Below are 23,245 nucleotides of genomic sequence, written 5' to 3' on the forward strand. Positions count from 1 at the left end.
TGGTTCAACCAAGCCAAGTGAGATTCATAATTTGGTATAGAATCATCTTAAATCATATCTGAGGTCAAGTGTTACAATAGAATTTGAATGCTTATGTTATGTCAATTTCCATTTTCTTCAAGGAGCAAACTATCTATACTACTATATAAATGTAAAACATATATATAAAAGATATTTAAGTAATTAAATATATATAATTTCTATATCTCAACTTTTTCCTTAGTATTATATAAAGACAAAATATATGTACAAAATATTGAGGTAATTGATTTCATTTCATTTCAATTTAATGTTAGATTGAAGCTTTAAAATAAATTGTATAAGATTATTTTAGGTTATTTTTTAAATATAAAATATATTATGTTCTTTGAAATACTAAAAAACTAATTATTTTACTTTTTATATCTTGATTATCCTAAAAAGATTATCATAGATTCATATTTAATTTAATTTTTTCACATAAAAAATCATACTTTTGAAGAAGTGTCATAGCATAATCAAATAAAAAATTACTACATTATTCTTTCTAAAAAGTAATTTTTATAAGAATTTATATCATATAAAAATTGTACATAGTGATAACTATAATACAACATTAAAGCCAAAACTTCTTATAATTAACTATATGGTATAATTTCTCGTTGTTTGTGTTGCCCTTCTAATTAATAATTATTATAATGTAATGTTTTCTCACACAATAAAATAAATATTTATGAAGGTTACACACACCAAAAATATCAAACCACAAATACAATGTTAAATATAAGTTTTTAATAAATATTAAAATAATAATAATGTTAACTATAATGTGTGGTTAATTAGTAAGGTATAAATTTGCTGATTAGGAAAATGTTCCAACCTTACTTATTAGTGACGACTCTTTTTCTAATAACCAATTTAATATATTTTTTGAATTTATATGAAACATCATTCTATAAAAAATGTATGTTTTTTTTATGGATTTAATTGTGACGTTTTGTGATTATAAATGTTCATTATCAAATTTACTAAAATAGTTAAACTTTAACGATCATTGAGTTTTAATAAAATCATATAAATTATCTCTCATTTTTTTTGTATACACAAAGTGTTCTTAATTTACACTCAATACTCCTGAATGAAGTGAGTTTAATTTTTTAAACAAAAGGGTCATCGGTATTATTAAGTTAAATTCTAAAGGGGAATAACAAACAACAATGGAGGAAATGTGGCAATTATTTCGTTCATTTTCTCAACTCATAACATATATCAAGTGACAAACATTTTTTCTAAATAGAGATATGTAGTCTTGATTTCCTTTTGCTCATGGAGATATGTAGGAACAAAAAAAATCTCATCTTCACAAACACAATAAGAAATATATAAAATATTTTTCCTTTTGATGAATAAAGTATTTTAACAAAAAAAGGTTATAAAATTTAATAATGCAATTAATATGAGTTTCATCTTATTATGAATGGACAAGATGTTGATACATTTTTTAATATGTAATTGACTCTTAAGCTCATAAATGAGGTTCAAAAGATCATATTATCTAATTGAGCATAAAATAGAGTTTTATATGTTTTAACTGTAAAAACTATAATGGCGACTCCATATCTTATAGGAAACATTGAAACTGAGTTCGCCTCTTCCTAAGTCGACTTGAAGTTTAACTTAATTATATTATCACTCATTTTTTTTTTGAAGTTATACTTGTTCACTTGTACAAGATAGTTAGTAATTAGATGTGATTTATATTAGTACAAAAATAATGAGTAATTTATATAGTTTCACAAAATTCGAGAATATATATGTATAACTTCCTCTACATTTTACAATAATAATTATCTTAAAAATCACACATGAGTTGATAACACAAAAATAGTTATGTTGACAATATAGTAGATTGTCAAGAAGTGGTATTTAATTTTATAATTAATTACGCTCATTTTATTCAGTAGTTCTAATGTCATTGAGTTCCTTAAACACATTGGTATATATTTTTTATTTTTGATTATGAATGTAAAAGATTTTAAAGTAAGAAACTATCTCTTTCATTGATCGATCTTTATCTCTCGCCACCGACACAGTGGGGTCCACCGACATTCTGAAATCTGAATATGTACTTTTTCATTCATTGATCTTTCATGGTGTGACTTTGAAGTGACAAGTTCTTCGGTTGTCCTCTAAACTAGAGCCACCGACACTGTTGTTTTGTCTAATTTCTAATGTAAATTAATGTAACTCAATGTAGTGTAACTGTGTAAGATACCAATGAAAAATAGAAAGTTTTATATTATGAGTGAAATTATATTACGGTTCAATTTCTGTTACTTTTATTTTATTTAAGAGTAAGAGATATTTAAAAATAAATGATGTGATAACATAACATTGTAAAATTTAGGATGCGATGACCATGCGTACACAGATTTATATTAGCATAAATTTATATGAATAGGTTAATTATTAATGTGAATTAATGACTCATCAACTTTGCATATACAAAAATTCTATAATAATAGCATTTTTAATAATAATAAAGTAAAAATATATTATTTTGTAGAATTAGCTTTTAATATTCCAGTAATTTTTATAAATATCCATATCTATAAATATACACATATACATTTGATATAAAGGTAAAGAAAAGGATGTATACACTAATAGTATATGATTTCTACATATTGCTACTGTATTATTTATAATTCAAATTTAATCATTATCAACTTCTAATATAAGTAGTGCAAATGAATGAAAGATGAGATATGAAATATTAACTATTTATAAATGTTTATAGTGATATTACACTCATATATTTAGGGTTTGTAATGTCTACTTTTACAATGCCCAAATATACTTGCTAGCTCGGCCCTGCATGTATTTATGTATTGCAATTTAAGTGGGACAAAGAGGTTCCTCAATCAAAGAACTCGTCTTTAAGCTTTTTTATATTTTTCATCTTCGGAACATGGTTTAAAATGTCACAGAGCACTTTCAAGATTTTTTTGACTTTGCATTAACAGTTTGATCAATATTTGCAATCACAACAAGGTTCTTATTGGCAACATAAAATTGTGTAGGTCCAATTTGAGTGAAGCAGGAAATGGCCTTATGCAGTGGAATGAAAGTTCCTTGTACCATCCTGAATAGTATCTTCACTCCATTGTAAAAGGGTAGCACTATGTCAGGCTCTCGTCTAACAAGTAGGAGAATATACTAGAAGAAAATGCTATGGTTAGTTGGGATATAATTCACTCAAGTTCAGCTAAAGCTAAAAAGGGAATTTAGAGATAATATACTAATAGGAGATATGAAGGTATTTTTACTTTTTAGAGTCTGTTTACAAGTTGAGTTTTGGAATGGAAAGAAAAGATAAAATTTCAGAACTATCTCATAAGTGTATTTCATAGCTCCAAAATCTTCCATTTCTCTTCCCTCCAAAAAACCGACTGGCAAACAAACCTTTAGTGTTCGCAAATCATAAGATTTATACAAAATGTTGACAATCTAATGTTTATAATAAAACGACAAAACACAATCCAACTTCTGGACAAATTTCATCACTAAAAAAACCTGGTGGTAAGGATACCAGATAGAAAAGAAAAAAACAGGATCTCAACAAAGATATGTAATACAAATGAACTGGCAAGTTGGGTAGAAGCCAATTACATAAAAAATTGGAAAAACTATAAGGAAAAAAATAACTAAAGACATGCACATTGATCTAGCTAGAAATCTTGAGTTGGTCACAAGATTGCAGTGCTTGAGAGGCATAAAACCTAACATCAACATCTGCATCCTCACCGAGCTCAACCAGACAGGGACGAATGGTGTTCTCAACAGCCTTCATTATTCAAATGACATTTAGTTAGGGGAAATTAATATAAGTTGAACAAATTAATATATATATATAGCTTATAGCTTATCTGTACAATTTTTAAGTTACAAGTTTTACAGTTTCTCTAGAGGCATGTCCACATATTATAATCTGAGCAACTGTGAAAGTGTAGTAAAGATGAAACCAGAAATGGGAGCTACTTACGGACGCATCGACAATTGGAATGAGAGACTGCAACACTTTAGCTACATTGAATTTGATATTGGGTACCCTGCAAGATATGTTATTAGCTATGGTTCATACAATAACAGAGAGCATTTTAGTGAATATTAAGCAATTTTACCTATCTTTTGATGCATTAATGACCAGAGGGAGCAGTTTTGAAGAAGTAATCTCTGAGCCCAAAACAGGAGCTAGAAGAGAAATTGCATGTAGAATTGTCATCCGATACAGATAGTGTGGATCATTAATCATGTCCAAAACCTGTTAAGAATCTTGTTTGGGTGAATACTACACTGATCATAGATGATATAAGCATTCCTGGTGTGTTTCAAAAAATAATAGCAAGTGCTGATTGTGAGGAGTTTCTTCTTCAGGAAGATAGAATTTTTCCACAGTAACAGCTCCAAAGATAGTTTCTTTAACTAACATATTGTGTTCAAAAGCCAACATAATTCTTAAATTGGATCAGCTATATATCACACAAGAAAATAAAACCCAGGCATGCTAACATTATTTCACACAATACTTGTTACGTTATGTGGACCATGAAGCTAATGAAGCCATTGTATGCATGAAAAAAGGCCCTGCGAGTTTAAGTCAACATTTTAAAAGCAGTGGTTTAGAGAGTGTTCTATGATATCCCCAGTATTCGGTTCCTTTTCTACAGTTCAAGGCAAAACATTTTGCTGGTGTATATATTAAGAGACAAAGTTCATCTGCTGAAAAAAAACCTGAGGAATAATGTGCTGCATTGCCCACTCCGGTCCAAATTCTTCTGCTAAGCGTTTTACGTTATTAGCAGCTGCATCACGAATAGAGTATACCTACAACCAGAAACAATACAGTCAATATGATGCAGTTACTCTAAATAACAAAATTAAAAACAGAATTGCATATTTTCTGACAAAAATAATATATTTTATAACTGAGTTAGTAAATGGAGGGTTCTACTTAAGTCTACAACCAGAACCAATACAGTCAACAAAGCCAATATGATGCAGTTACTCTAAATAATGAAATTAAAAACAGAATTGCATGGTTTCTGACAAAAATAAATCATTTTTTATACCTGAGTTAGTAAATGAAGAGTTCTACTTAAACCTTTCATCAAACTCAATACTTCTAAATCACCATAAAAAATTCCAAAGTGCATATTAACAGAAAATAACTGCCTAATATTTGGCATCAAAATTGGTTTTTTGGCCCTGACAAATACTAAGACTTTTCTTCCAGGTTTTTATCATTTTTTCTTTCCTTGCTATTTTTTTTAACAAAAGGGTATTAACCAAAGAGCCAGACTTTCAAACACATACCACATATGTAACTGCAATAGAGAAGCCAAGTACTAAGAATGCTAAGGAAAATAAATCAAAATGCAAGATGAAAATTCTTAAGCAGTATATTAATCACTACAGGCATATCCAACAAAATGGAAATGCATATAGATTATACATTATTACAGTTGCTCATAATCTCATTATGTAGTTAGCATAAAGCATGTCTCTGAATCATTCATAATTGGTATAACTTTGGCTTTGAAAATAAGAGGACTAGAACTAATTTGAACATAAGTTTAGTTGCTTCACAAACCTTGTCCTTTAGCCATTGCATGCAAAGAGCTCCAAGCTTATCATCAAAAAAACCGACACCCAGCTGGCTAGCTAATAAAGGTACATATTCTATGATAGCAAGTCGAACTCTCCAGTGCCGATCCTCAGCAAGCTCAACAATAGCTGGTAATAGAGACTGAGATAACAGATCAATACCAATAACCTGGATTCAACATGTACATGACAAAGTTTCAATAGAGAGAATATATGAAAGGTAATGTTGGGGAGGTAAATTGCCAATATGAAAGAATATTCAATTTTCAAGCTACAAACCTGGTTCACTTGGTCAAGCTTGCTGATAATGTTTAGCCTAACATCAGGAAACTCATCTTTCAAAAGAGAAAGGAAAATAGGGAGCAGTTGCTCAATTGTCACATCCTGCAACCACAACAAGATTATAGTATAAGAAAGAAGACACATGCATCCTCTCCTTTGAAGAGTAACATTAGATGGGAATTTCAAAAATTAAGGGAATAGAAGAAAACATTGTTTACACTCACACATAAACATTGGGTACAAGACACCAGAAACTAGGGTGTGCTCGTGTGTGTAGCTGGAAAATGGCGAAGTGGAGAAAATAGGTAGGTCTCAAAAAATAGAGTGAGATCAGTCAGATCACTAGATGAAAAACTTTTGATTTTCACTCATTGGCATAGCACTTGGTGGTTAAGTGAATATTAACTACTTTTTAACAACTTATTGATCATTAGAAATTTTATAACTAGAGATGCCATTTGCCCCACCTCCTAACATACATCCACCAAGAAACCATGACAGAATCTAGTTACAATCCCACAGATTTCAACTTTATCACCACACTTGGGAAGACTTCTTATATGCTCCACTTGATCCATAAAATAACCCTCCATACAATTTTCCACCCAAAAACATTTGATCCGTTACATTTTTCAATCTGTTAATTTTATGCTGGTACAACATCTGTGCTTAGATGGAAATTTATACCTTCCCTAGCACTGGTGCCATTCCCATTATAACTGAAGCCAATGCAGAGCGAACATGTTGAGATGAATCTGTTGATAACTCCTATAACAGGCAAACTTCATCAGTCATTCATATCTTTAGACATTAAATTCAACAAGTATCTGAATCCTATGTTTTCTAAGAGTATGCATACCTTCACACATGGTAGAATGTGCTGAATAGCAAGTTCGGGATTTAATATGTGGGAAAACTTAGTCACTTTCCCAGCAGCAGCAATACGTACTTCAGCCTCATTATCACGCAGTAGCCTAACATATGCAGGAACCAATTCCGACCTAAAAAAGATCACCATCATTATAAACAGTCAATTAGAAACCATAGCATATAGAATATGAAGAAATTAATATGCAGTTATAACTTTATACATTAAATCATGAAGCATAAGGGTTCTCTGACAAACTGAAGAATGTCATTGATTAATATCATTCAACAACACGTTTTCAGATAGCACCAGTAAGAAAAAAAGACTTGTATGAGAATTGTGACAGCCAACCTCTCATTCATCAAGTAGGAAAGGTTACCTAGTAGGGTCAGGACCAACAGCTTCACATAGCTCATATAGTTGATTTGCAACCATGTAACGAACACGCCATGACTTATCCTGATCAAGAAGTAACGCAACTACGTAAATAAACATGTAGAATTTCATTTTTGGAAAAAACACAATCCAACAAATAAAATGATTTTTGTTTCTCAGTTTCAAGAATGCAAATAGACTCCTATAAAATGAAAAGGGAGGGATTATGAACATGAAAAGCATGCTGACAACCAACTAATGGCATATCAGAAAAGAATTCACCTTCCATTGACCCACATCCCAGGTTTAACTATTTCATCTGTGACCAAGTAGGTCCTTTTCCAACATCACTCATTTAATCTGATGAAACTAAGTTTGATCCCATCCTTGCTCACAACAATATATGTGAGTTTAGCACATCATGTACGAAGACATACAATACAACTATATAGATGCCACATTTGTAATTGTACAAGTGTATGATCCAAACAACAATCAGACATCCTAAACAATGTGCAAAATACATAGAGACCACGGGAAAATATAATGACATTGACATAAGGACCAAACAAAAGAAATTGAAGTATAAGTCTTCCAACCTTCCATTCATGCATTCTTTATACTTGAAAAAGGAAATGTGAAGTTGATATATTATTTACCCATGCTTATGTTCATGTCAAAGGCTGCCAATGACAGACAGGATACTTGAAAAAGATGTAGTTCAACCACAGAACTCTTTTAATTGTTGAAAAATGTTATTTATTTCTTCTATTATTGGTAAATAGAATGTCCGTAAATCAACAAGCCAAAGGGTACAAAATGCACATCTTCCCTACTTAATGTTGCTGGTGCTCAATATACCTGAGAGAAATTGACTATGACGGGAAGAATATGTGCCACACAGTCTTGAGGTTCCAACAATTTTCCAAGGGCTGCACAGCCCTCAACAGCAAGTAGACGAACAGAATCTTGATCTGCAAGAAAAAAGGTCACTCAATTAACAGTTAAAATAATGCATCCAGGTGCACAAATTTAAACATAAGTGTACAATAGTGCTACTATACATGAACTGATAAACTCAGACTGTATTCCTTATCACATTTGTCAGTCAAATACATTGACAAGGCCTTTACTCTCTAACAAGGGAAAGAATTTTACGTCAAGAATAAAGGAAGGCTTCAAAAGTATCATCCGAACTACTAACAATGTCATAGTTAGAAGTTTAATCTTTACATTCCTTTATTTTCCATTTTTCTATCTTTTGGTTTATTTCTTGTTGATCTTCTGAACTTAAATAAGATCTAATTTCTAATATACACATGAAGTCATCAGCATAAAAGCCATGTACTCTCATTATCTTAGGCTATGTTTGGTTGGGATGAAAAGGGGAGGAAAGAAAGTGGGAGGAATGATAGAGAAAGAAAAAGAGTTTTTTCCATTGTTTGGTTGCATTGAAAAGAAGGAAGGAAAGAAAAAAATTGGTGGGGCCCATGTATTATGTTTTCTCTCCATTATTGAGAGGAAAACATGTAGAAAAATTTGTTCCAGAATCGATTGTCCCAAAGTATGTCTTAAACCATGTTCCAAACCAATGACGATGAATTAAAAACAAAAAAAAAAAAAGAAATATTTAATTTTTTAATTCACATTGCATGTTTTAATTATATTATTTTCTCTTCACTTTCTTTTCATTTTTTACCATACCAAACAACTAAAAAATCATCACATTTTCTACCCATTTTCATCTCTCGTTTTCCTTCCTCAACTTTTCTTTCCTTGACTTTTCTTCTCTAAACCAAACACAGTATTAGTTTCATGAAGCCCTAGAGGAAACAGGTTGTTAGAGTATCATTCACAGCCTTAGAATATCAGATATCTGTTGGGCTTCCTAACTTGATCTAAGAACAAAAACAATACCCTGAACTAAATATAATTAGAAATAATAAACTGGTTAGTTTATCATTATGTTTATTTAACAGGATCCATGATAGGGTGCTAGAAATTAGTAATATCAACTTCACATACCATCTTGTGTGAGTTCCTCAAATACAGACATGATGTCTGTTTTCAAGTGAGCAGCTTCAACAGTAGCAGCAAACTTTCCCAGGTTTGTTGCAGCAGATCTCCTAACCATCGGCATATCATCTTGACACAGCTGACCATATATTGTTCTCAGTTCAGTTTTCGTCACCTCCGATGCAATAGGGTAAGCAATATGGAACAAGCCACATGCAGAAACCCGTGCTGTAAACCACTCACCAGCAGCCAGCCTCTACACATTGGAGATCATAATGAGCAACAATATATGCACTGGTTAACTTAATTTGTGTTCAAAATAGATTATAATGAAAATCATACTGTGATATCTTTTGGAAGAAAACAAGAATCAATATTTTCCTAAAATTTAGGGCGGTTTGGTTAGGTTTGAAAAAAGTGATTCTCCAGAAACTTTGGCATAAACATTTCTGTGAGAAGCACAAAAAATCAGCTTCTTGTAAAGGCTGAGTTTCAATTTTTTATCCAGCTGAATGCTTTTAGCAAAGGCTTAATCAAACAAAGATAAATACCAGAAGTGCCTTTTTATATAAAAAAGTCTAAACAAGTGGAACCTAAAGGTCCCCAATAGTGACCTCAGTCATTAGACTTGAACCTATAAAAATAAAAATAAAAAAGGGCTCATGGGGGTCATTCAGAAGAGAGCATATTTGGCTAATGAAAATAAGATTATCACTATGTCAATAAGCTTACCACTATGAAAATACGCTCTCTTTTAACGTATTTAGATAACAACAAAAAACTTATTAGTAACACTAATTTAAGTTGTCCTAAGCAAGCCCTTATTCTAGTCGAAGCATGCAAGTAATCAAGCTTATAATCAGGAAGGACACGGAATGCAACTAAGACTTACTAAGTATTTGAATTAAGCGCTTATTCAATAAGTTTTCTGAAATAAGCTGAAAAGTGCATATCAGAATGCCATAAACTACTTTCATTAGCTATTTTTATAAGCTTAGGAAAATAAGCAGGTTTAGTAAGCCCAAATAAACTTATACAATCTATAATTTCTTCCAAACGCCAAATTAATCTACTCCAATAATGCAAGTAAACAAGTTTACAACAACATCAACAAGGAAATGAAACACAATAACAGAAAATAACTATGCACTACCTTAACTAAAGGAATAAAGTGTTCAACCAAATCTTGTTCCCTCATCTGAGCACCAATTCTACACAGAGACTCAACTGATTTATCCCTAACAACAGTTTCCTCAACCGTGCATAGGGTTTCCAATGGTTGAAGCAACACATTGGCATGCTCAATACCACCAATATAAGGAACAAACACACCTAATTCCTCAGCCATTGCAAGAAGAACCTCATCGTCGTCGTCGTTGTTCTCGACGAGAAATGGAATCAACTCCTTCCTGGTCCTTTCTTCACCGAGCGCACGCGCGATCGTGGAAAGCCTTCGGATCGAATTGAGACGAAGCTGAATGTCCTCGTTCTTCAACTCGTCGATCAGAACCGCTATTGGATACAGAGGTGTGTCCACCATAGCCATGTTGAATCACCAGATCCTCGAAACTGCGATCAGAAAACAAGTTAGGGAACAATGAAAACGCAACAAAATCGATTATTCGGTTAATTTTTAAAATAAGTTTTGGAATAAAGAATCTGATTCTGAATAAAAGCGATTGTGCATGATTGAGGGAAGATTTGAGGAATTAATAAAAGTAGAAGTGGAAAAAAAGAGAGGAATAGAGAGACCTGAAGAGGATTTGTTATGTTTGTGTTGGAGCGGATCTAAAATGAAAATGTGGTGTTTAAACTTTAAAGTGAGAGAAAATTGTGATTTTATAATTTTCGGAGGAATTTCGCCATTTTCGAAGGTCACGTTTTTGTATTGAAATCAACTTTAATTGGCACAAAATCATCCCAAAATATTTGCCCTATATACTATATAACCGTTTGAATCATTTTTTCTTAGAATATTATATTTAGTTAAGGAATGAAAGTAGGAAAGAAAAATAATAATAAATAAAATGATAATTTTGATATGATTAAAAAGAAGAGATTCACTTATTTTTTAAATTTAATTCTCATCGTAACCATTAATTCTAGATAAATCCAACTGTTTCAATTAGTAAATAGATCTAAATAATTAGACGTTCATAAAATTAATAGTTGGATGTGAGTAAATTGATCTTTTCTCATTAAAATATAAGAAAAGTAAGAGGAATGAAAATATATTTATGAATGGTGTATTTTAAATGTTAAAATGAGAAGGTTGTTTTAGTCCAATTGAGTGCTGCATTATATCGTAAAGAATGACACCATGAAGAACAAAGTTGTCAATATTCTCTTTATCGATTCAATCAAATTTTATTAAGTAATATAAAAATGTTATTTTTTAATTTTTAAAATTTTCTCTTTTTTGTATGACAATCTCTTATTATAATCCAAGATAGAATAAGACACCTTAAAAATATATCATAATAAATTGGATAGTAAACTAGAGTCTACTCACAATACAGGAAGGTGAGCGAAAATCAACATTTATTTTGAAGAGATGTAGCTACTCATGGAGAGTCCTAAAAGATCTTAAATCTTATATTATATTAGAGAGGATCCTTATTCCAATATGCTATATAATAAAAGCTTATCCATTTTTCAGCTCATCCTCTAATATACGCATACAAATTTCTGGAAAATAATAAACACGTGTCCTAGTATGGGGAAGCTACAACATTAACACCACGTAGCACGTGTCAAACATGTTTATCCATGCTATCCCTATATAAAATTATAAACTCCATGCATCAATCAATGCTTCTATCATCACCACTCACACATCACACATCACACAGTTATAAACTTCACTTGATTTTGTGCGTTCTAGTTGTAATAATCACAACACTATGTCCCAGTATGAGGGAGGATATGGTGAACAAGGTGGAAAGACCACTGATGAGTATGGCAACCCAGTGGGTCAAACTGACAAATATGGCACCACTGGTCACACCGGTGGAGGGTATGGGGCAAGTGGTGGTACTGGGTATGGGACCACCGGTGGTGACCAAGCAGGGTTTGGAGGTACAGATGGTTATGGAATGACCGGTGTTGAAACCGGAGAATATGGAACCACTGGTGGAATTGGTGGTGGTTATATAACTAGTGGAGGTATGGGTACTGGGTTTGCAACCACCACTGGGGGCATAGGTACAGGTATTGGTTATGCTGAGAGGGAGGAGCATAGGCACGAAAAGAAAGGGAACATAGAAAAGATCAAGGAGTACCTTCCTGGCAGTGGAGGAGGCCATGACCACTAGAGATCTTTGCTTGCCTGCCACCACATTTTAAATTGTAGTTTCAATGTTCTATACATTGTCTCGCATCAATAAAAATGAAGCAAAAACAACAATAATAATCATGGTTTAAACAGCAATCAACAGCAAAAAAGATAGGTGATCTATTTTTTTGAATGGAGATAAGTAATAATTCAATTTGTCTCTGAACCTCATTATTTTAGATATATACAAACTCATTCTCAGAACAGTTGTTACCTAGCATATTTAGTAAGCAAAAGATTGTTGATGAATTTTACAGCACTTCCATGCAACATCTGAGCTAGATAGATGGACAGTTTGCAGATCCTTTGTAACATGATGTTGGTTTCGAGTTCTCAGCCGTTAGGAAGTTCAGACATGACAACATAGACATGGGGGGATATAGCAAATTTTAAAAATTAAGGTAGTGAGTGCTATAAAATGTGAAAGCTAATCCAATTTTTGTGACATTTCTATTTATAACAATACAAAAAATAAATGTAAAAAACTATGGAATACAATTAGGAGTGTCCAAGTATCTCCCAGGAATATGTCTGACATAGGTACTACATGAACACAAAGACTATTTTGAAGAGTCTGTACTTCATAGATCACCTGCATTTCACAGTTGGATCTCATAATGTTCCTTAACAGCAAAAGGACTGTGCAGAGAAAGAAGAGGTAGGTGGACATGAACTTAGGATTCAATCCGATTATCGATGATGGCCATGCTTCGACACTCGGTCTCCACACTAGTTGATCTGCTTAAGACTCAAACCTCATAAACACTTTTGCAGAAAGCATTCAAGAATGTGAAAAATCCTGGACTGGAACTGCATACTGAAGCAATCAAGATACATTGCCATTGTTCACAAAAGCGAATTCACATACAAGTGCAAGGTGGTCACTACCCCATTTCTACATGGCACAAAATAATCACAAAGATGTTAATAATCAAATGTGGAATCAAATACATAAGCATGCATACATATAAGACCTGGTTTCAAGTAAAGCACCTCAGTGGGGAGTCCCCTAGTTCTTTTAAGAATATCAATGGGCATTGTTTCAAGAACTTTAACCGGAACCAGTTCCTCCGAATGCCTGATTATCACTGACATCAGTAACGAACGGTTTGTATATGTAAGCAATTTTGGTGTTTAACATGGAACAATATAAGTACCAGATATAGTCAACAGTTCCCATGAATTTGGAGTGGTATGATGTTGCTAATGGCTCCCCAATATCATCTCTTGTTCTATTATTTCCCTGCAGCAGCAGCAACTATATGAGATTTGTGCAAGACTAAGCTGCAAATATGACATGTAACTGTCTGAACTGAAACTGACAAAAATGTTTGATGAAGTTAACTACTTTTTTCTGAGGAGTTTCTCATCAATATATCAGGGATAAATTTTTTGTCTTTAGCATAAAAAAGTTGCAAAAGTAGACCCAGAAATATAGTTGGGAGATTAAAATATCATACAGGAACACCACTATAGGCACTGCAGAGCTTTAGGTGGTGCTGAAGATGAGTGACTCCTGCTGCGCCAGTTGCAAGCCTTAGTTCCTCTATACTCCATTGGTATAACACTTGTCTTGAAATAGACATTGAAAAGCTGCACCAGATGGAAACCTAAATTATTTCAGAGTACACCTAATTCTTGCACATTTGTCATACACAATGATTACAATTTACAACCCTTTTCTAATACTATAAGGTATTAATTTTTATTCAGAGCTATAAAAAACATCTTTTCCATGTCAACAAATAAATGATTCAGAGCTATAAAAAAACCCTTTTCAATGTCAACAAATAAATGATTCCGAAATCTTAACAGATAAATGATCCCCGTCATTGATAATTGCCTTGATTTTTAGGAAGGGCAATGAGATAAAGTCATGACACATAGTAACTGAAAATAAAATAATTTGTACAAACTCAAACAACCTAGCTTCATCACCAATCTGTGATCTGAAGACTCTGCTATTGGACTGAATATCAAGCTGTCCTGATATATTTCTGCGATTATGTAATTGGATGTCTAACTGCAATAATTAGAACAATAACTTTATGAATAAATACTGAAAACTCATTGAGAGGCTATAATTAGAGCTTAAGTTGTTAAACAGAAATGCTCCCTCCAAAAAAAACAAATCCTGCCCTTAAACCTAGAGGGGTTGGGGGCTGGGAAAAAGTAAAGAACAAATATGGAAAGAACAAACAAATCACCTATTCAAGGTCTGTTCGTATAATCAAATATCTCTAAAAAACTGCACAAAAAATAAGCTACAAGACTTGAGAATATACCATGATCAGGAGATGACAAACTCACCTTGGATGAAGCCAAGAATTCATATATTGGACTCTGATAACAAGAGATGAAAACAAATAGAAGAAATGAAGTAACAGCACATCGGATCTCTAATCTAAAATTATTCAACTATACAAAGCAATATCTTACCTGTGGAACGCTATTTAAGTCCCCAGCAATAATAACAGGGATGCTGCCCCATTTTTGTGATAACTTGTAGGCTTTATCAAGTAAAAGTCTGACCTATCCATTATGTGATGTGACAAATTACCAGGATCAATAAAATAAATTAGAAAACTTAATTAACCACAGACAATGAAATATATTTTCTTTTAGTATAACCTAATGCAGAATGATTATAGATTTACACCATCGCCAGCCCATTTTTAAAAATAAAAAAAAAGTAAAAGCACACACATACAGAAACACGCTTGCACATGCAAAATCATTATGATTCAACATTGCTAGTTCATAAAATTCAAGTAGTACCTGGCCAAGTTTGATGTCTCCACGATTTGGGTTGAACAGCACATGTATATTTCCGATCACAAATCTTCTTTTTTTGGTCGATGATGTCCTATAGATGGGAGATAAAGCAAGTTACTAAGTTGGAAGTATGAAAAATCTATGATCATGAAGTAAGCACCACCTATCTGTTAGCATAGGTGAATACATGAATGCATACATTTTTCTTTTAAAAAATTTCATTGTAAAACTTAGCTATCCTGCTAAATATTAGAGATAAAATAAAGGTTATAAGAAGAGTAAGAAAAGAAGATTCAATATACATCATTAACTTGTCACATGTTGGAAAGTAATAATTTAAAATATATTACTATCCAGTGTTGCATGAATTGATGTTTTAAAGACATGAATAACTTTCTTCATATCACACATTTTAGGCACATATAACTTACACTTTTGTTAGGGCACATGCATCAGATTCCAGTTCATCATCTTTTACCTAAAGAGTGAAAACAGATAATGAAATAAAGAGTAATATGACATTAATAAGATATCAAAACAAAACCTAAAATAATTGGCTTCATTGCAACAAGAACACAACCACACATGTATACATAATACATTATACATGGATACTTGGTAAAACAGAATTCAAGGTACAGGGCAAAAATTGGTTTCCTGTACCTCAAATCATTTTAACAGACAAAAAAACAAATATAAAGCATAGACAGGAAACAGATTACATAAAGAGAAAATAAAACCTCCAAAACACAAAGCTGAGCAACATTATTACGGAGGCCAAATCTTTGGAACTCTATATCTTCTTGATCCAAAAGAGTGAATCTGCATTCAAATTTCAAATCATACCATGTTTAGAGCAATTTTGGAACTCTGTATTTTTATGAATATCACATCATAATCTATCCGCAGTCTTTTGCACAAAAGAATAATTAGACAACACATTTACTTTTATCAAAAGTTATAAATGCCACATACTAAAAGACTAATATAAGTGTTAAGGTTCCATCTCAAAATCAATTGATATTTAGAGGAGTAACCCAATAGATATATATACCATTCTCGAAAAAATGAGGCAACTGATGTGGGAATCATTTCCAACATGCCTCCTCCACATAAGCTTATCAGACAAGGTGATGGGTTACCTTTGACCAATTACGAAAGGGTATCTTTTGTCCCAAGACAACTTGAGAGAAGTTAGGCTATGGCTCTAATACCATGTCCAGGTTCCGTTTCAACTTTCAAAACAAATTGGCAATGAGATGAGTAGTCTAACGTATATTTAAACCATTATAGAGACAATGAGGCAGACGGTGTGGGAATCACTTCCAACAGTGAGATGCAAAAACACAATAATTTAAATCACTTAGGGTTAATGGAAACTTACAAATTATCTTTCCAGAATACAGCACACCCATCAAGTGCTTCCCCTGTGCGGGCCTGAGATAATTGATAATAATAACCCACGTAAGGAATTGGATTAAACATTTGAAAAGAAAAACTTGATCTGACAGCTCAAATATGCAAATAACAGACCTTGTAAACACCTTTAAAGCCATTGTTCTGGAAAAGATAATCCAAATCATTAAAATGATCAACCTCCTGCAGATATAAGCGCAATGAAAAAATATTATTGACAACTCAATTATATGATATGTGTTGTTAGCTTACCATTTCAACCAGAAAATAAATACTAAATCAGGTAAAATAAAACTTGAATGTTTGCGCCAACCGGCATCAACATGCATGTAACTTAAATATCTAAAAAGACTATGAAGGAGCATACAAAAAATATAAGAGATTCACAAACTCCGTTGTAACCAATAGTCATAGACAGCTAAACTAGAAAATATAACGGTTTAAAATTTTATCTTTAACTCCTCGTTCTCTACCTTTCAAAGCTCAATAGAGTTGCAAATCTCCTAAATGACTAAATGTGATATGATGGTAAGTTTGAAACAAGTTCATAATTTTTGCTATGCAGTTTATAACACAGGGAAAGGACTATTAAAGCACCTGGAAACACAGTATGCCTGCACTGTAGTTATCAATTTCTTCAAGTATGAGTCCTTTCCGCCTATCCCAGTCCAAGAAACTACGTGGAACATTTGGATACAAATCCATATGCTTTGATGCATTGTCAACACCAAGTATATTGTATGAAACAACTACCACCTTATCTGCAAGACAGAACAGCGTTCAGAATTGTGGATATGAATATAGACACAATCAACTTACTCTAATTGACAATCAGTGGGGCCAAAATAGAGTAACCCATCAGCCATCTTCTTCATAGGGTGTTAATTAATGGAAACAAAAAATTAATTAACCATGATTCCATGACAAACAAAGCAAAGTATCAAATGCAATCATCCCTAGGTTCAAGACAATTTTGGTAAAAAGCAATAACCAAATTTAATTGCATGAATATGAAGCATGGCATGAGGCATCTGCCACCTAGTTATTAAACTGTGAAGTTTTCCTACACTAATGTAACACTAGATTGCTAAAATTTAGCTTAAATGGAAAACAATCACAACAAACCCAATTCAAAAACAACCAAGGCTTTTCCCAAAGTCGGAAACATTACATGGATCAACCTTTTTCCCATTAACATCAAAACTCTTATTAATGGTTTCGCTTATAGTTTTTCCTAGTCTCTCTAACTCTAGCAATTGGGCTACCCCCCATGGCTCAATCTAATCTACTCTCTTTACTAGAGCTTTTGCATGTCTTCTCCACTCATGTTCAAACCATCTAAGGCTATATCTTACCATCTTTCCACAATCGCTACTACCTCAATATTTCTCTTATACATTGATTCCCCATGTTATCATGTCTAACACATTCAATTATCTCACATAACATTCTCACATATCTGATACTAAGTTCAGTTTATTCTCTTATTTTCCTTTTACCGCCTAACATTCACTCTCTCATACTACATTACGACTCTTATAGTTGTGCGCTAAAATTTCCTCTTCTCGTGACATGTTAAACTGACAATTAAGTATACAAACAAAAAGCATAGCACACAATTGGCAGAGAAATTTGGATGAAACCTAAACCAAAACTTCAAATTAATAAACATAATTTCCAAAATCAGCTATCTTATTATGATTCTAACCCTTGTAGTTAGAACAATCTGTGGAAGAAAAAGCCCATCTTCTAGAAGAACAATCTTCAATAATACTGCTTCTGATTGATTTTTCATCTCTTTTCTTTCTGCGAGACTTAGACGAAGAACGAAAGGGTTCGAACCGGTTCGACCGAGAAGGGTTATTGGTATCTGGAGTCACGGTTTGGGAGTTAGAATTGAATCTGCGCCGTTTAGTGTGAGACCATAATGCTGAGGGTTTCAATTGATAAGGTATTCTCCGCTTTGAATGATAACCGGCGTTTGAATTTTCCGGTGGAGGTTTTCGGTGACTGCGGCTAGCCATGATGGTCGGAGAATGTGAAAGGTTGCGGTCACAAACTGTTGAACACAATTGGACACGGTCTAATTAATTCAAGTACTCACATAAATTGAAGAAGAGTTACACGGCTGAGTTTTAGTGAATTATATAAATAGCCTCTTATACCATCTATAAATGTGATAATGCAATTAAGTAAACCAATTAAAAGAGTAATTTAAATAATATATCTTTACAACGGTTGTTAATTTAATGCATTTTATAGCAAAAAATAATGAAAATACATTGATTTGTATATTATTTGGACTTGTCTCAACAATATATCATATTTTGTTTAATTAATTGCATATATCATATCAAATTGATTGGATTGTAATATGAGTAAGGTAATGATTACAATTGTATCAAAAAATAAGATTATGATAGTTTTTAGTTTGAAATATGCAATTTACAGTTTGTAGTTTATATACTCATGTATGTGAGATGTAGATTTTAGTTGAGTTTACATACAAATTGTGATAATTTTGATTATACATGCTTAAATATTAGAGGAAAAAAATCTATGTCATATCTTAACTCGAACTCGTCCCTATCTTGACCGTCTTATTTTGGACTCGTCCCTCACGCATCTTATCTTAATTAGAAATGAGTTCAGATTCAAAAATTGACTCAATCAATATATAGGGACAGGTAAGTGACATGTTCAACCTGTCTCACCCTCACCCCCTATGTAACATTATGTCTATTTGTCACCATCTTACAAGTTAGTTTTGTTTGGTTTAGAAGTTTAAAATTTATAAAAATGCATCCACGAGGTGATTTGATAAGTCAATTGAAGTTATTTATGACTAATAAGTTAGATTCTAAACTTTTTCAAGTAATTTAATACTTATCAACAAAATTTAATAAACTCTTCTAATTCAATCATTCATATTATCCTTTGTAAGCTTCATCCCTTAGATTTTTAGCAATCTGTGCTAAAGATTTTGTTTTTGGAAACACCCATGAGGGATTTTTGACTTGATCGGAAAATAAGTCAATGACCTTGTTTGGCCAGAGAGATTTTTCTTTAAAAGAAAACATTCTTTTACTTCCATTTCTTAATTTTTAAGTTGAATCAAACCTAGCCATGAACTATAAATAAACTTTGATTTGTTTCTTACACACAATCTTGAAGGGTAAGAAGAACTTGTTCAAGAAGGCTAGCTCTAGTTTCTCCCAAGTGTGATTGTATCAAGTAGCACAACCTTCAACCGGCGAAGGTGAATGACATTGCTAGTTGCCTTGTCGATTCTAAGAGTCTCACAGAGTTCCAAGAACATATATATGTGAACGTTTAGGTATTCACGAAATTATTGTGGAGAATAAAGCGGGCGATATGGTGAAGTGCTCGAATTCTATGGCGGGTCTAGCAATTCCGGATCACATACCTCACAATTAAGAATCTTTAAGTGGATTGTTGTCTTGGTCACCCATTGCTTGTCACTCCCAACAAATCCAACTATGACAATAAAATTTCATAACTAACAAATCTGATTCAACATTGAAATTTGAGTCTTTCCCTTGAATAAGGTAGGGGCCAAAAGACACATATAGCATCATGTTATTAATGAAGCACATATCACAACTTCCAATAGGAGAAACTTATTTCATAATACTTTTCTGCCCATAGCTTCTATGCCGAAATACCGGTATAAATCACAAGAAGTTTGAGTAAGGAAAAAGAACAAGAACAAAATAAACTGCAACATAGGCAATACACCCATATGTGATTTCAGGTAATCAATCTCCCCTGCAAAAAAGGACCAAAACTTATTTTATTTCACAGGCGCAAATTTATAATTAACGATAGAAAAATTAAAGAATAGTAGGGCAAACAGATTCTGTATGTAAATTGGAAGTTGTGTTGAGATTTAGATTTGACCAAATATGTAACATACAAGTTTTCAGACAACTTGGGGTAATATTAGTCTGTGATCAAGAATTCAAAAGACAAGGTTACATTTACCAAATTAACAAACCAAATAAATGTTTCTGGCCAAATATATCAAATAAACCCAATGACTAGTTATTATCAATACAATAAACTTGCAATGGCTCATCAATCATCACTTAGTGAACAAAGTTCTTGTGTTGGGGAGGAGACCACAACCGATGAATTAGGACCTTTCACATACTCTTATTATTTTGATAAGCAACAGCAATGCATCTTAAGCAGTAGTAGTAAGTTCAATATTATTGCTTTTAATATATAGTAATAGTAATTCTCCTTATCAATGCCACACTAATCACCTGCATCTATGTTAAATTAAAAAATGATATGTACAAACAGGTTTACGGCGACGGCAACCAAAGCTTGAAAGTTATCTATTTTAGCTCCATATATAGGACTAGTTCAAATGGTTCATATAGCAGATTTACTTCCTTCACCAATGTCTGGAATGTTCGACTATAAGTTGTTATTGAGTAAACCAAAACTTTACTAGCTCAAATTCATGAGAAGTTGGAAACATGAAAAAAGTAATTTTAGTTGAAATTGGCTTTCATTTGCAAGTCCAACTTTTTTTATCATTAGGATTTATTTAGGTAGGGTTGTGTTAACGAGTGTCTTAAGGGCATTGTTTAAGGAATACAAACAAAGGAATTTAGCATTGGAAAACAAAGTGTAACGCTTCTAGATAAGTTAAAGCATCATTTTCCAAGGCAATTTCTTTTTTATCTTCCTTAAACAATGCTCTTAGGTCACTTGTTAAAATTCCTCTTTAACTATTTACATAAAGAGATGGGCAAAAATGACAGGAATGCTGTTTTACCTTTTATTTTTCCCTGGGATATATCATTCGGACTCAACTGCCTCAACTTTTGGACCTGGTTCAGAAAAGTAAACAAGATATAAAGAATCACCACACAAGCACCAAAAGACATCATTACTACTGAAAATAAGAAATGGATTCCAAGTCTCTCCCTCAAAACAAAGCTCAAACATAAGAAGCCTCCTACAACTACATTTTCACGACAAGTGTTTAATTTACTTCAATTATTACAATATATATATATATATATATATATATATATATATATATATATATATATATATATATATATATATATATATATATATATATATATATATATATATATATATATATATATATATATATATGTTTAATTTCTTTTAGCAGATAACACAAGAAATTATATCCATTAATCTAGCTTATTAGCAATTTATTATCTTTAAATACAACCAATAACTTTATCAAGAGAAGAGAGACATAGTAAGATGTCATGTCTCACTAAACATACCTAAAAGGAATGATCTTGTAATAACAAAACGGTCACTTTTTTCACTAAAAAATGGAACTTTTGTGCACAGCAGGACACAAAAGTCTAATTTAATCATGCAAGTTTAAATGCAGCCAGTAAAACATGCTAAAAATTTGCATCGACGACTATGAACACCCCAAAGACACCCAATGGCAACTCCAACCGAACCAACCCACCGGATAATTAGCAAAACCTTTGTGTATTTCTACCACAAATGTCAATAACATTTAATCAAGACTGAACAAAAACAAAATTAGAATAAATACATAAGTTTGTCCTATAAAAAAAAATCTGTCTCCCAATTAGTCCCTAGAAATGAAAGATACCTAAGTATCTCAAATAACTGTCAAACAAATTTTTCATATCGACTAAATTAGGTCACATTTTTCTTAGATCTAATTTGGGTATTCACTCAATTATTAAAATTGCAATTAGAGATAAATTACACACCCAACATACTTGATAATTCAAAAACCCAAAAAAATCCTTCTCTCAATTGTGAACAAAAAATTAAAAATCACAACTTTCATGTAATCACGTAGACCCAATTGAAAATTCACAAAACCCATATGCATTAAACAATGAAAATGAAAAAAAAAATGAAAAAACTGAAATGGGGGTGAATGAAATGAAACGTTTCGAACCGTGAAGAGAAGGGTGACGACCATCTTTGCCCCAACCAATACCACGAGTAGATTCAAGATACTGAGTAACAAGGTGGCGACATTTCTGAAGATGATTAACACCTTCGATGCGATAACACCAACGAAGCTTTTCTCTGATGATTTTGGCCTTCTCGATTTGGATCCATTTTTCTCTTACAATGTGTTCTCTCATCTCAAGATATGCAACTGGATCCTTATATGGATGTTCAGGATCGATATTGTCTGGTGGAACTTCATCGAATTCAACTTTCCGATTCTTCCTTCCCATTTCTCAAAATTCTTATCACCTTCTTCTTCTTCAGAGTTTGTGAATAGTGAGAGAGTGTGGAGTTTTCGATGGTTTTGTTGTTTAGGTTATTTTGGGCTTTGTTTTGTTCACTACTAATTGGTTATTGACCCATTATAAAAAGTAGTAGTAGTAGAAGAAGAAAAATCAATTGTGCTTAATTGAATTGGCAAATGTAATTTTCTTATAGAATTACTTCTAGAGAAAAGATGGTGAATAAATCATATCTACGAGAAAAAGCTATTTAATACAGTATTATCT

At 32.4% G+C, this 23,245-nt stretch overlaps 4 protein-coding genes across 13 annotated transcripts; 1 reads left to right on the plus strand and 3 right to left on the minus strand.

Moving 5' to 3' along the window:
- LOC109351369 (protein phosphatase PP2A regulatory subunit A-like) lies at positions 3,527–11,046 on the minus strand. The gene is made up of 13 exons (XM_019592853.1): positions 10,940–11,046; positions 10,341–10,756; positions 9,197–9,443; positions 8,033–8,145; positions 7,176–7,255; positions 6,788–6,929; positions 6,616–6,696; positions 5,926–6,030; positions 5,633–5,815; positions 4,774–4,866; positions 4,164–4,303; positions 4,025–4,091; positions 3,527–3,826 (listed from the first exon to the last, which is right to left on the minus strand). The coding sequence occupies exons 2-13, from the start codon at positions 10,731–10,733 to the stop codon at positions 3,707–3,709; spliced, it is 1,764 nt and encodes a 587-aa protein (XP_019448398.1). The 5' UTR covers positions 10,734–10,756; positions 10,940–11,046; the 3' UTR covers positions 3,527–3,706.
- On the plus strand, positions 11,872–12,501 carry LOC109351379 (dehydrin DHN3-like). Its single transcript, XM_019592871.1, has one exon. The coding sequence runs from the start codon at positions 12,091–12,093 to the stop codon at positions 12,499–12,501; it is 411 nt and encodes a 136-aa protein (XP_019448416.1). The 5' UTR covers positions 11,872–12,090.
- Positions 12,943–18,811, minus strand: LOC109351372 (carbon catabolite repressor protein 4 homolog 5). Of its 10 annotated transcripts, XR_002108217.1 has the most exons (15): positions 18,421–18,807; positions 17,310–17,473; positions 16,830–16,895; positions 16,681–16,733; positions 16,037–16,118; positions 15,728–15,774; positions 15,300–15,387; positions 14,961–15,053; positions 14,832–14,864; positions 14,447–14,544; positions 13,982–14,114; positions 13,679–13,764; positions 13,515–13,599; positions 13,296–13,416; positions 12,943–13,179 (listed from the first exon to the last, which is right to left on the minus strand). XR_002108217.1 is itself a non-coding variant. In XM_019592857.1 (14 exons), exons 1-14 carry the CDS (start codon positions 18,734–18,736, stop codon positions 13,348–13,350), a joined length of 1,413 nt encoding a protein of 470 aa, XP_019448402.1. In that variant the 5' UTR covers positions 18,737–18,806; the 3' UTR covers positions 12,943–13,347. The 10 variants fall into 10 exon arrangements, 8 of the variants coding, with proteins under 8 accessions (XP_019448402.1, XP_019448408.1, XP_019448405.1 ...); XM_019592857.1 differs by having other exon boundaries at positions 12,943–13,416; positions 18,421–18,806; XR_002108218.1 differs by lacking the exons at positions 13,679–13,764; positions 13,982–14,114 and having other exon boundaries at positions 14,447–14,518; positions 14,807–14,864; positions 18,421–18,811.
- On the minus strand, positions 20,285–23,027 carry LOC109351378 (NADH dehydrogenase [ubiquinone] 1 beta subcomplex subunit 10-B-like). The gene is made up of 3 exons (XM_019592870.1): positions 22,678–23,027; positions 21,523–21,577; positions 20,285–20,501 (listed from the first exon to the last, which is right to left on the minus strand). The coding sequence occupies exons 1-2, from the start codon at positions 22,964–22,966 to the stop codon at positions 21,546–21,548; spliced, it is 321 nt and encodes a 106-aa protein (XP_019448415.1). The 5' UTR covers positions 22,967–23,027; the 3' UTR covers positions 20,285–20,501; positions 21,523–21,545.

The sequence above is a fragment of the Lupinus angustifolius genome, chromosome LG06 (assembly GCF_001865875.1).
Source record: "Lupinus angustifolius cultivar Tanjil chromosome LG06, LupAngTanjil_v1.0, whole genome shotgun sequence".
NCBI lineage: Eukaryota > Viridiplantae > Streptophyta > Magnoliopsida > Fabales > Fabaceae > Lupinus > Lupinus angustifolius.

What these genes read in the sequence shown, in the direction of transcription:
- LOC109351369 (XM_019592853.1), bottom strand. Translation starts at nt 10,733, where the DNA reads ATGGCTATGGTGGACACACCTCTGTATCCAATAGCGGTTCTGATCGAC. An exon ending in AGCTTGACCAAGTGAACCAG is followed by an intron (nt 5,816 to 5,925) that starts GTTTGTAGCTTG and finishes TGTTGAATCCAG; the next exon opens with GTTATTGGTATTGATCTGTT. An exon ending in TGCAATGGCTAAAGGACAAG is followed by an intron (nt 4,867 to 5,632) that starts GTTTGTGAAGCA and finishes TTCTGGTTGTAG; the next exon opens with GTATACTCTATTCGTGATGC.
- LOC109351379 (XM_019592871.1), top strand. Translation starts at nt 12,091, where the DNA reads ATGTCCCAGTATGAGGGAGGATATGGTGAACAAGGTGGAAAGACCACT.
- LOC109351372 (XM_019592857.1), bottom strand. Translation starts at nt 18,736, where the DNA reads ATGGCTAGCCGCAGTCACCGAAAACCTCCACCGGAAAATTCAAACGCC. An exon ending in GCTTTAAAGGTGTTTACAAG is followed by an intron (nt 16,734 to 16,829) that starts GTCTGTTATTTG and finishes CAATTATCTCAG; the next exon opens with GCCCGCACAGGGGAAGCACT. An exon ending in CTAGGGGACTCCCCACTGAG is followed by an intron (nt 13,417 to 13,514) that starts GTGCTTTACTTG and finishes TGTGCCATGTAG; the next exon opens with AAATGGGGTAGTGACCACCT.
- LOC109351378 (XM_019592870.1), bottom strand. Translation starts at nt 22,966, where the DNA reads ATGGGAAGGAAGAATCGGAAAGTTGAATTCGATGAAGTTCCACCAGAC. An exon ending in TCGTCACCCTTCTCTTCACG is followed by an intron (nt 21,578 to 22,677) that starts GTTCGAAACGTT and finishes TTTCTGAACCAG; the next exon opens with GTCCAAAAGTTGAGGCAGTT.